Raw genomic sequence first — 14,135 nt, 5'->3', positions numbered from 1 at the left:
GACTTAGCTCCAGGTAGTCTGACGTGGCCCACATAAAAGGGGTTGGGTCGGGACACCGTACTCACCAAAATCGTGGTAAACAGTTAACTACCCTAATCATCCTTGCGTCCGAGACGTCCCCAACCCAGCCCGGGTGAATCAGCGGTGGAAAATTTCCAGGGTGAGTCCACCTCTGAAAGACCGTATGGTCATTCTCGTGGGTCCCACGCATCATCAGTGACACTCGCCCCCCAGAAAATATTTCCTGGGTGATTCAGTCGGAATTGCGATCTTTACATGAGAAGAAAGATTAGGACTCGGACCGGACTCGAATAACCGGTGGACGGCTTACCGCCTACTTTACGTATTTCCCCCATCTTTCTCCGCTCTCTGATTGCTTGCGGGTTCTTCTCGATGGCGTCGTCCTTGGCGATGCACGCGAAGGAAGCCGGGATCCTTTGGCTCGCGGGATTCAAGGAAGCCTGCTCCCTCCACAGAGTCGTAATCCTCTGCATTAGGTTTTTCTTCGATTCCTCCTCCTCCTCCTCAATCGTTTTGATTTCACTCGCTCGATTACGATTCGTCATCCTCAAGTTGCCGGAGGGTACTTTCCCGATCGTAACTTGTGCTCTTGGTTCAGATCGAGGCCGCTGTTGATCAGAACCGGTCAGTGCTTCCTCCTGAACGGGCTCATCTTCTTGGGAAGGTATCGTTGTCACCCTAAACTTTTCGACGTTGTAATTTGTTGAGTTGGCTTGTTTTTTATGTGGGTTATGGTGATTCTTTTTCTCCTGTTGGAAGTTAACCTATTTCTGCAATCCCTCTCATTTCCTTATTGTCATCTTTGTAAGTACGACAAATTCGTTTATTCAGAGGGATAATTAGTCCCTGCTTGCAACTTTTCCCTGTTCAGTTATGAAGAATTTGCAACTTGCTGCCCTAATAAGTTTCGGCTAGATATTACTATTTAAAATTGTTGTATATAAATCGTTGATTTAAAGCTAACGAAAAAATATTCTATCTTGTTCTTAATGTAAAAGACTTGATGGCACCTGTTGTCGGTGTTGGAGTAATTTCTGTTATACTTACCTTGTCAAACTTCTTTATGTTGACTATCTTATATCATGTGTTTCTCTGTTGCAGTTTATTTATTCTGAAGTCTGTGGTCATCCCAATTCTGCTGTGGATTCTACCTGATCAAACTGAACAGTTTGCTGCAGAACATCTTTCTTGCCACAAAGCTGCTTTAGCACTATATTCCTTCTTACGCTTCATTCTCATTGAGCTTTTTTACGTAAGTCTTGCCACGATGCACTTTATAAAATTTATTATTAGCTATCTTATTAGTTCTTTGTTTAGTTCTGTTATAATTCATGTTTTATACTTGTTGATGTTAAATTAACTTTATGTCGTTCATTTGAGTTGGTAAAATTTTAACAGGTATCAACCAACATTTTCACCACAGCACAATGTTTTAGTTACATGTGTTGAGAAGTTTCGGGTAAATTTATACTGCCTGAATGACCTTGGAGGCATCCATGATGAAACAACTATATTATTCAAGGTTTATATATGCATTTACGCACACATTTACGCACACAACATGAGCATGTGGAATGTCTCGAAACTTCGAAGTTTATTAAACCTTGGTTGAAGATCTTAGCTCTAAAGGGAGCTTGGAAGAAATTCTGAAAATGTTGTTTTATTATGTGAAGTTAAGAGGGAGGAGAGCATATTTTCTTGTTCAACATCCATTAGAGTTGTCATAAACTTGAGGTCACTAGCGTAATTGTTATCTTACTGTAGAACTTCTAGAATCAGTTAGGCCTTCTGGTTTTATTTTTTATTTATTCAGAGATGTTCTAGTTTTACATTTTTAGAACAGTTTCTGCTCGCTCATGTGCAATAAGATTATAAACGTTATATTTTTTCTACCAGTATTTGGAAAAAAGTTGAAGAAACATTCTTTATGATACAAATTGTAGGTTCATTCATTTGTACAGTTAAAAGTGATGAATCATTAACTTGATTAAACTGTTAAAGCAAACTATAACAATGCAATATATAAATGCATTTGTCTGCATTTTCTTTCTTTTTTACATGTTTGTATTACAATAACAAACATAGACATCAATTTTTTGTCTGCTCATGTTTAGTTGATATTTTTCTTGGTTGCATTTTTCTTCAGATTTTCTGGTTCTACCCTCTTTACATTTTCAGCTTTGTACTGAGTACACTCTGGTAAGTCTTATTCTTATCTTGTGGTTTTCAGATTTCATGTAAATCATAAAGTTCTTGAACCTGCTACTCTTGTATTTGCTATATCAATTTTAATTATCACTGTTGTAGTAGTCTTTTGGGATTCACTGGGTATGATATTTGCTGGTAAATGGTCCAAAATATGAAGTTATGACCATATATCAAATGGTAAAGAACAATACCTTGAATATGTGATCAGAGTGACCATATATCACATTGAGCTTAAAGGTTTTCTGGAAGAAACATAGCGAAGTGTTATAATGGTAAATTTTTTTTAGGATGTGTATTAGGAGCTTTTCATTTAGTCCATTTTTTGCCAACTCTGTTTATTGGTAAGAATAAATCTTGAAGTGACAGTAAAAGGATGACATCTTTATCATAATCATGTGGTACCGATCATTTGGATTAATCATTTCTGTTAGCAGCAAAATTATATGGTTGTATAACTATTTGGTGTCGGTATTAAGAAGTGGCACCTGTATTTAAACTGTTAAACTAGTAGGACAAATATCAACTTTTGAAATTCACTCTAATTATGTCTTGATTCTGTATATAATAAAAGTTATTCTTACCTTGGTGTGGTTTTCATTATAATTAAACCCATGGATTGTGCCAGTTGGATTGTATGGTGTTGACATGGTATCAACACAGGACCTTTGTAGCATGCCAATAGAGACAATGGGGAAGTGACAATGGCATGATGGAACAATTCCTGTGCCATGGCACATTCATGATACGTACATCCCTACTATCAAACAGTCATGTGTTTCTGCTGCAACAAGGCAATCCTTGGTTTATTGAAGCAACTGAGATTGCCTGGAAAGTCCTTCCTGTGTATCATGGTTTACATGAACATGAGAATCAAGATTCCTTAAAAAAAATAGTTAGGGGCTTGAGTTTTCCTTGATACAACACCCAGTCCTCATCTACAAGACTTAAGAGTTTGATAGTTTGGCATTGTTCCCTAATTCTATGACAGTTGAGGTATTACTTAATATTCCAACTCAAGATTTTAACAAATTAGGTCAGACAATAGGCCCTTGATGTGGAATCTGAATTCCACTTAATAACACTTAAATAATTGTTAATGACATTGGACTTGGGATAAATCTAAATGAGTCAATTTTTTGCAATAAAGGTTTGAGAATCAATGCAGCAATGACAAAAAATTGCAGTGTGGCTTTAGTTATATGATCAAGAACTGAAGGAATGTTTGAAGTAGATGATCAAGAATTACCAAAATTGAAATCTCTCAATCCTTTGGACATATTTTTTAACCAAAAGGTAAATAAAGAATTTATTAAAAAACAGGTGAGATCATAGAAGATATAGCTGTTACAGTGGAGACCTATAAGACACAGCTAAGGAAGTGGACTGCTTGACCCTCCTGCTTTGGTTCAGATGAGTCAACAACTCTCATGTTGGAGTATCCTCCATTCAGAAACAGAGATTAAGAATCCCCCTGATTTGGTGATATCACTTGACTAAGTTTCAATGAAACTAATGATGACCATGTAATTGAGTAGCCCTGTCCCAGTCCTGCATGATTCCTCATATCTGTCACCAGTTTTACCCTGAGAGTCTACAAGCACAAAAAGTCTAATCTTTCTCAATGGAAAAGGAGAAACATACTAATGTTTTGGTGCACAATATTATCTTAATTAGCTATTGGTTGTTGCTATTAGGATTTAGGCAATAGTGGCTTAATAAATAACACTTGTAAGCCTCTTTAAACTGCCTTTTGTCTTCTTTGCTATTTTTTCTAGAAATTTTTTTTTTTATTTCCCTTTAGCTTAGATCTATGGGAGGACTTTATCCTTCTCAAATTTGAGAAACTCTAATTAGGGGGTTAATTCTAACAATTGCTTATACAACAAAACAATATTGTCAAAATAGAGACCTGACGTATCATTATATATGGCTATCAAATACCTCCAATGGAGAGAATCTTAAAAATTGAATATAAGATCAAATTTGCTCTGTTGATGCAAATCTTAGGCAGTTCGAAAGAAACATATTGAAAATATTAATGTAACTGAAATTAAGATGTTGAGTTGGATAATATCAGTCAAGGATAAATACAAGTGCTATGGTGGTCAATTATATTTAAAGGTAGTCTTTAAGTTCTTTATAAAGATATGCATTGCATTGAAGTTATTCCAGGAGATTGTCCTTGATTTTGCATTGGGTCATATAATCTTAGAATTGATCCACCACTGTTGCACTCTTACATAAGTTTGTAGGTCCTGATTATAGGCTTCTATATGGCTGCTGATAAACCAGGTACAATGATATTGCCAAGCATGCTTATGAAGTACTGACAGGTAAAAGACCTTCCACAGCACAATCATCTAGAGAAAATGATTTGACAGGCTTGCAGACCACTAGTAATTCATTCACGCCAGGTGGCTTTGATAGGTATTTCTCTATAACACTCTAGGTTCTGAGCTTCCATGTGAATTTGAATAACTCATCACCAGAGTGCACATGACATTTGTGGTGTGCTAATAGTTCGTGATCATTGAACAGTGTCTGTATTGGAATTGGTGAACAGGTTTATTCCATCCTTCTGCTGACCATCTTCTTCATAGAGGTGCAGTGGTGCGCTTTTTTCTACTTAGTGTTTATTCAGTCTTTTGATAATGCCTTTGTATTTACTAATCTATATATTGTTTCATGTCACTGTAATTTAATTTGCCTTATGTATTGTGTTCTGTGTTCTTATTGTCATGTTTACAGCGACATGTTTGTATTATGTATTGCAGGTTTTTGCAACTGGTTTCATTCCTTATTTTGGAAAGGCAATAAATTTTCTGCTTCTTTCCTGGATGTATGCTTACTACTGTTTCGAGTACGTGTCAGATGTTTGAATAACTTAGTTATCATTATTGCTTTTGTGAATATACATTTCATTTCTAGTCTTATTTCAGTATCACCGAGCCTTTTCTAATCATTTTTGGGCTAAGGGTGCATGGAAATATAAATTAAAAAGGAATTGTATGAAAATATTTAGAGACTGGTAATTTTTTGTTCTTCCTTCATATGCAAGGTACAAGTGGAACCATTCTAAAGTGAGCTTGAACAGAAGGCTTGACTTTTTTGAATCCAACTGGCCATTTTTTGCAGGATTTGGTACGTTTCTCCCCCTATTATTCGACTTGGTTAGTTCTTAAATATTAATTCTTATTCATGCCACTTCACAATATATGTATGTCTTAAAATTATTTTAGTGCTGATGCTACACATCATTTTTGGCTTTGAACTTAGTTCAATTTGAAAAATTGAACTAAAAAGGTCATTAAATTTGTTTAAAGCTGCATGTGCTGAATGAAATTAGCTTATAACCAATATCCATAGCATATATGTAAAAAATATAAACACTAAACCCAACAGTTTCATATAGTTCAACATCAGCATTGTATACTAGGAATTTTGTTGCATGTAGGTTTGTGTAATCATAATTGTTAATACTAGAACTCTTAGTTTCATCATTTACATTTCTAGAATCCTATGATCGTAACACTTTAATTCATACAAATTTTGAAGTTCTTGGGACAGTCTAACTCTAGCCTATTCAATTTTTAACAATTTACAGGTACTTTTTTTTCATAAAACCTATAGTTACAGTGACTTATTGTTTAACTTTGTTATATATTTAAAAAATGTATCTAATCAACAGAACCTAGAGATAAAATTAATTCAATAGTGATTTTGTGTATTGTTTTGATAATATCAGCTCTTGATCGATTTCTTACTTGAACTCATCACTTCTGATATTCCACATTTTGTGGATTCTAACATGTTGATGTGATAATTATTCCAGGTAGTCCATGTGTCCTTGCAATTTTCTTTTTCTCTCCCCTTGTCAGCTATGGTGTTATGGCTATACTTTATCCCCTGGTATGTCCAGAAGTATTTATTTCAACACTAATATTCTTTTCTGTCTTTATGTTGCTACTTTCTTCTTCGTGACCCCTTCCATGTTATCTACTTGACATTTCTTGTATGACAATTTGCATGTCAGTAGAGTATAAACTGACGAACAATTCTCTTATCAAGTTTAAATCGCAAGTTTGGACATCAAGTAAATTGACCAGTTAGTATTTAGTTTATTGATTAGTGGTAGTATTTCACAAAAATGCAAGACAAGTGAGATATCTTACAATTCACTGCTTCTATATCAGGTGTTTATCCTTATTTGACGTTTTTATGATCTTTTCACAAGATAGCCATGTGTTTGGTTATCATTGAGCTAAATTACTATAACATAGGTTCCATTCGCCCATTTAAAGTTTTAAAGTTCTTGCAATCAAGGTTTAAAAACTCGGTTTGGTGCCAATAACAAACAGTGGTTGGATCAGTATGGTCACAGTATAGACAGACAACAACCATACAGGTTAGTGCTGCCTGGACTGGACTACAGAGGAAGCGGGAGAGAAGAGGGGATGTGGAGAAGGAAAAGGAGGAGGAGACAAAGGCGGCGGCGGAGGAGAGGAGCAGCAGGAGGAAAAATGAAGAGAGGAGGAGGTAGTAATGCCGAATTAAAGAGGAGGAAACAGCTTTGATGGAGGCAGTGATGACAGGAGGAGGTGGATGTCGAGGGTGGAGGAGGTGGATGCCAAGTTGGCGGAGGTGGAGACATGGCAGAGAGAGGGAGAGGAATTAAACAGATAGTTGACAACTGTTTACAACTGTCAACTGCTGTTTACAGCCAAAAAGTTGTTTATGACAGCAAATGGTTGTTGACTGATTGACCCTTTAAAAAAAATTTAAAAATTAGAAAACCAAGAGTATGTAATTGCCTCCTATATTTCGATCTTTACACATGAAGCAAGTGCACCATCCAGTACACACCATTTCGAAACGGACTGAACAAAATCGTCTGATTGCCATGCTAGTCGCCTAATGAACAGATAATACCTGGCCGTACCATGAGGTACATCTAGTATTAAAACTCTGCTTTCAGTTTAAAGATTGTGGATGCATAATTGTGGTTTATTATTAGCAAGATGTTTTGTGCTTGTTTTCTGATCCAAGCAAACAAGTAACTGATTTCCTTAAACTTTGTCAGTATAATTCAAGAGTGATCAAATGATGCAAAATAAATGCAGCATTTTCTCTTTTGTATATTCCTTGTTTATGTCTCAGATGGTCATTCGAGCAAATGGTTTTGCAGTTCGTTTTGACAGCAGCAGGCACCCACTTAGAACAAGTTGTTACTTCGGTAAGAAGATCATTTAGAGGAGGGGGACCAAAAAAGCTTCAAGTATTCTATGCTGCAAACAAAATTGCGTAAGCTACCACTACACTGAGCCCCTTTTATGGTTTCTTTATATATTTTGGAGGATTTGAATTATGTCAATACCTCTAGGCATCATATACATGATGTTTCATAGTCAAGATTTGAGTTGCTTGTCTTTATTCTCTGAGTATCACTTGAAGATCGATTGCAAATATTGTTGATATTTTATTCTCTCTTTTTCTTGCTTATTATCATTTGGTTAATTTCCCAAATTATCAATATGGTACATGTTGATGTATGATAGTCAAGATGTCAATTTGAATCATTATGAAATGGCTTGCTAGTGGCTGCAGGAAATTCCATAGATATAGCAAGTTCAATTTCTTACGTTGTAATTTAATCTTTTCATCTGAAAAAGTTCACCATAGGTATCCCATGAACAATTTTGACTAGTAAAAACATTTACATAATTCTTGCAATCGACTAGTATTGCACTCGATAATCCACCTCAAGTTCTCATAGCAAGCGATTGAAATTGATTGTATTGATCTTTCATTGTACTCTAAAAAAATTTAAACATTAATTTTCTATGATTATCATCAATCAATCAGCATATGTATGTGTTCAACTTTGCTCTTTACTACTGGTCTCTGCTTTGTCAGGGCAAATTACTCCTGGCAAGTCCATAGAGTACCCCTGGATGTTATCTTTTTAAAAAGGGCCCATTTATTCCATAGAGGCAATTGAAAGTAGAAACAAAGGGCATTTATGTTAGAAATAGCTTTCTCTTCTAATAAAAAGCTCAATGATGGAAAATAACAATATAACACTTTTACCGCCATATTTCTAATAGATGAGGCTACACTAATACTCGTTCCAAATTCATCAACCTCATTTTAAGAAACTCGTCGGGCCATACTGAGTACAGCTCGAGTTTTGACTCCAAGTTGTAGCTAGCTGAGTCGAGCACGACCCTCAAGATGCTGCTGACTTGGGTTAACTTGATGGAGTTTCAGATTAACTCGATTTTTTTTTTAATTATGCACTGAAGTGTATTAATATCATAGCTTTATCTACTGCGTTGTTACCTAGAGAACCTCTATTCTGAATGAAACTTTCACTCCATGTCATGGATCATTTTAATTGTTTTCAATAATATTTATTCTGGCTACTGTAAAACAGGATGATAATCGTTCAATTACTACCGGAGGCAAGCAAAACAAGTTGACCATTTGATATGGGACAAGTTATGTCTTTGTGCAAGTGCTTCCAAGTCTGCTGTCACTATTGAAGAAAACAAGCTATATTGCAGCTGTATATAGATGAATACTAATTGTTGGATATTGTTTACACTTAGAATCACTTTATGTAGAAATATCATTAGGAGCAGATTCAGTAAATATATTCAACTTATGTACACTCGTTGCTCAGATCAGATCTCTTGTTGCATACCGCATTACATGACCTTCCTCATTGATCACGAGTCTTCAGAGGTGCTTGTTCGCTTCACCTGAACAGTATGATGGTCAAGATGAACGTGCACTCAGACCATATTCTCACACATTTTTAATGTTGGTTTTCCGGGAACTTCTCGGAACGACACCGTCAAAAATGTTAGGACAGAAGCAATTGTTTGTTGCCTGACTTTTATTCTCATTGTAGTATCAAACTGAAAACTGACTATGCTGCTTCTTGTGATACGATTGCTACTGTCTTCAACTATTGATTACTGTTCGCCGGTTACTCGGAGATTGATGTAAATAGGGACTGAACTCATTCTCAACAATCTTTGCTTCCAGTCATGAACATTAAGCACACGCCTCCAGTTGGGCAATGGTGGTTGGTCAACTGCTCTCAGATTCATAAAGGATTCAAATGCTTGATCATACCGCATGCAGAACTGGGAGAAGTATTGTATGTTTCATCAGTACTGTTGGAATCACCAGTCTCCAAAGGCACTGCTTGTTGCTTCATGTGTATCACTGCTTGAATTGTTGGAAGAATCTCTATCCACTGACAACGAGAAGCATTTTTACGCTGCATTGAGTTACTCTGATCTCACCATTTTGATCAATCTGTTTTGTTGGAGATTGTTTGGTTGACTCCCTCACAAAATTTTAGACAACCAACGTAGAAAGAGTTCTTTTAGTGGCGATTTAGGGATTTTTTTTTTTTGCATCAAAATTGCTCTAATCATAGAAAAATTAATATGCAAAAGCAAGTATTTTCGAGAACCAATTTGGTTCAATACTCAGAAGATGAATATCCTTTCTAAGATAATTAATAAAGCGTATAGAGAAAAAAAAGATTTACATATGATTTTAATAAACTCAAAAAAAAATTTGTCTTTTACCCACCAACGACGTTTTTGTTTCTTTCATTTTCTTGCATGCTCGCACTGTTTTCTACATTTCTCTGTTCCTTTTACTGCAACATAACTCAAACAAACATCACTCCGTTCCTTTTCGCTCCAATTTTCTCTGTAAAAGAAGTGCTTTTTTGGGAGGGTGGTTATTTAGGCGCCCTTAATCTCCACCGCCGCCGCCGCCGCCGTCGCAGTCCAGGAGCAATCCGGCTCCGACGAGGCCCAACTGGTCCTCTAGGTATCGGTGCAGCAGCCGCCCCTCCGCCGCCTCCTCGTCGTCCTCGCAGCGGCCTAAGATCCCGGAACCCTCCCAGCCCCGCGGCTTCCGCCTCCGCCGCCCGACCCGGAGGCAGAGCCCGGCGATGAAGAGCAGAGGGAAGGAAAGGCAGGCGAGGGGGATAAGGACCGGGGAGCAGCAGACCAGGGCCAGTATCAGGCAGGCCCTCCTCCGCGCCGGCGGCCACCATCGCCGCCCCATCTCCGCTCTCTGGTGGCGATGCGTTCCCTCCTCAGATCACCACGACGACAAAAGGTCTCACTTGGCCTCCTCCCCTCCCCATCTCTCATTTTTGTTCTCTCCAAAGTCTTTTGCTTGTTCAGACTTTAGACGTGTCGGCTAATCAACGTTCTAACACCAATATGCTGCATTAACTGTAGTAATGATGTTGGATTAAGAAAAGAAGGTTTCCTGCTTCCATATTTAATTAGACGTGGTTAATTATCTCACAATCGGTCTTAACTGCGACCCTTTCCTTCCTTATGACATGAAGAACGATGCAATGGGCGAGCGGCATGTGTGCCCGACATGCGTGATGAAGGATCGTGTCCCTGACGCGTTAATTCAGCGAAGAACACGGAACCCACCTGTCTCCGGCAATGTGAGTCACGTTGTAGAAATAAGATTTTCTTTTTTTCAATTACTTTTGGGTGAATATATATATATTTTATTTATTTTTCGTAGATGATAATAAAGTCATGAGGATGGCACTCATCCTTCAATCTTGCTATCAAATAAATAGTCGAGGGACCCATCTGCTATGCAATGTGAGTCTCACTATCAAAATAAGATTATTCTTCAATTGCCTTGGGGTGGATTTTTGTTTTTTCATTAGGTATAAGGATGAAATTCAATCTTGTTAATCTAGTTTTTTATTGTCTGAAATAGAATCAATTTTGTAGTCAATCAGTATTGTTGGTGAACAGATGTAATGTGGTTGGTGAGTCAGCACGACTCGATCCACAAGTCGATGTCGGGAGTCTTCCGTCGGGTGAGTTGGATGTCGAGGTAGGCCGAGCCCTTGTAATGGGGTGGTGATCAGCGTTTCTCAAATCGAGCGTCGTCTGCGTTGAGCAGCGTCTCTCCGTTCTCGGGCTGGTTGGGTGCTCGCCCTCGTTCACTGGATGGTGATTCCCAAGTTGAGACGCTCATAACTCGAGGGTGGCCGCTTGCTTGCAAAAATGGCTTTCGTCGGGTGATTCCCGACTTTGGCTCCTCTAACGAGCAAGTCAGTAGTTATTTTTTTCTCTTTTCTTTTGTGGCCTCTCTCTTGGCCGGATGTCAGCCATGGGCTTTTATATTATTGTGCGAGGGTCGGTCGCACGCGAGTTCGACGTGGCAGCTGATCCTCGGGGGATGAGATGGTACTGTGCGGCCGCTGGCTTGGGACGCGTGGGACAACGTCAGACGGCACCGCCCCAAGCTTCCGGGATGGGACATGTCAAACAGCGCCTCAGTACGGATTCTAACTTAGCGTGTAATGGTGCTCCCCTTACTGACTCGACTGTATCGCAGTATGGCATCGATTATGATTGTGACTTTAACCCAAAATATATCTTATCAGGTATCGGTCTAAAAGCGAACTATGGACCTAAAAGCATCGAACCGTGAAATCAAGACAGGAGTATTTTCAATAAATATTCATTCGATAATCAAATTAGACCTAAAAGCTCTTTGATTTTCTTTTACGAGGTTTCCAGAATATTATCTTAGATATGAAGAGTGATTATACATCGAATTAGAATGTGACATCAAGGTGCATCGAATTTGAGACATATCTTGATTGGTTTGACTCAATCTTGAAATATGTGGCCTCTAACAATGAATATGTCGATCATGTGTCATATACATGGAGTCGTATTGTCAATCGTGAGATGTCAACCACCTCAGACGATTGATGTGTGTGACATTGATTTATCGGTTAGATCATTGGTCACCTATCAAATCCTTTAAACTTTACTATCAAAGTCTTTTTTTTTTTTACTTTCAAGAGAAATAATTATTAATCGATCCAATGTGTACTTCTTAACCTCGATGAGGTTAATTTTGTATGTTTAGTCAAGACAAATTATGTCGTGTCGTAGAAGAAATAAACGTCAAAGTGGATCTGATTGGGATGGATTGAATTGAGGCTCTAAGGTCACTATCAAAAAAATAATACTCAATTGGAGGTAATTTCTCTAGAATAAAACGTGTATAATTTGATAAAATAAGACAAAAAATCATTAGTTCCTAATATGATTAATTTTGATTGCCAATCCGACCTGATAAAATTAATCTAATGTAACATAATTTTGAATTATTATATTTGAAAAAGGTTCTTTTGGATATATTTATATCACGTATTACTTATCTCATCCGTATTTAAATACATCTAATAAATTCATTTTCATGATCAAATCAATCAAATATTTTTTTTAACTTAGCTAATTATAGATTTCCTTATCTACTTAGACTTCCTTAGCATCTTTATTTTCAAATTTAAAAAAATTATATTAGAATACTTATAGTTATGAAAAGAAAACATTTATGTCCATTTACTCTAATATCATCAATTTATCGATGAAAACATAAAAATAATAAATAAAAAAAATTAATATTCTAATTGGTGATGACGAATGACATTAATGGTAGTAGACGAGAGCGCCACTAGATTGATAGCTGCTATGAATGAGAAGAACGACGATAAAAGATGAGGACCGCTCTATATCTACGTCAATGTTAAAGCACTTGTCGAGTGGTAAAAGGGTTGCTCGACATTTGCACAAGTGTTGATATAGATTTAGAGTCACATTACCTTGTATATACATCAATGTCGATGTAGGTGCCAAATAACTCTTTTGTCATTTTGCACCTTTATCAATGTTGATGAAATTGTCGAGCGATGAAAGGGTCGTCAATGTAGGTGTCAAGCAATATCGCTCTATATCTATATTGATGTTGACAAAATTATCGAGTGACATCGCTCTATATTTAAGTCAGCACCGATGCAAATGCTGAGCAACCTTTTTATCACTCGATAGTTGTATCGATGCTAATGCAAATATAGAGCAACAAAAGGCCCGCTTGACAATTGCATCAACGTCAATATAGATACAGAGTAGCCCTCATATCTTGTCGTTACTCTCCTCGTTCACAGCAGCCAACGGTGGCCCCAAATGATGCCATCGTTCGCCACCATCGATGTCGTCCGTCGTCATCAACTGAAATTATCTTTTTATCTATTGTTTTCATCGATAAAACTGATGACGTTAGGGTAAATGAATCTATATGTATCATTTCCATAACTATAGAGATTTCAATATAATTTTTTTTAATTTAAGGATTAAGATGCTAAGGAGATCTAACTATAAAGGTAATCTATAATTAGCCGTCTAAATTTCATCGAACGAGTTTAAATAAAGAAATGTCTGGATAAACTATTTCAAAAGAAAAATATTTTCTTTTAAGTGCTATGCTATATAGTAAACCCTTTCTCTTTTCCGAAAATTGATATGACAGTGTCTATTAAATATTAACCGAACTCCATTATTTTATTAATAATATATATTAATTTCTTTTACTCTGATAGGATACCCTACTCAACTGATAATAGAGAAGTCAAAATGACTGTACGTCTAAAGCATCATAGAATTTGTTAGGTGATTTTGACCCGACGTTTCTAGTTCTCTTTGGTCAACCTTTTGGGACATATCTCATCTCTCACGTCAACCATCATATGGTATCCAATGATAAAAATTTGATAATTGAAATAGACTTCCATGTTTGATGGGATCTATGATGATCTAATTTATCCATTAATTTGATGGATCTCAGATCACTTGACCCAAAATTCTAAGAGTTATCGGATTTCTCGAAGTTCATGTTGACATTTATTTGACATGTTCTCATTATTTTTTATCATATTATATATTATATATATGAGGAAAAAATAATAGTCAGAGCTCAGTCGGTAAAGATATAAATATATCTCATGAGAATAAAAAGAAACGCCAACCAAACACTACCAACAA

The 14,135-nt window shown here is 36.8% G+C and overlaps 1 protein-coding gene across 1 annotated transcript; it reads left to right on the top strand.

The window, feature by feature from the left end:
- Positions 1-326: 326 nt before the first annotated feature.
- Positions 327-8,915, top strand: LOC103997432 (protein EI24 homolog). Its single transcript, XM_009418643.3, has 11 exons — positions 327-497; positions 620-685; positions 1,123-1,273; positions 2,168-2,220; positions 4,522-4,656; positions 4,768-4,831; positions 5,004-5,089; positions 5,288-5,370; positions 6,062-6,138; positions 7,415-7,530; positions 8,663-8,915. Exons 1-11 carry the CDS (start codon positions 394-396, stop codon positions 8,706-8,708), a joined length of 981 nt encoding a protein of 326 aa, XP_009416918.2. The 5' UTR covers positions 327-393; the 3' UTR covers positions 8,709-8,915.
- The last annotated feature ends 5,220 nt before the right edge of the window (positions 8,916-14,135 follow it).

The sequence above is a fragment of the Musa acuminata genome, chromosome BXJ3-9 (genome assembly GCF_036884655.1).
Source record: "Musa acuminata AAA Group cultivar baxijiao chromosome BXJ3-9, Cavendish_Baxijiao_AAA, whole genome shotgun sequence".
Taxonomy (NCBI): domain Eukaryota; kingdom Viridiplantae; phylum Streptophyta; class Magnoliopsida; order Zingiberales; family Musaceae; genus Musa; species Musa acuminata.
This window is presented reverse-complemented; position numbering and strand designations above follow the sequence as displayed.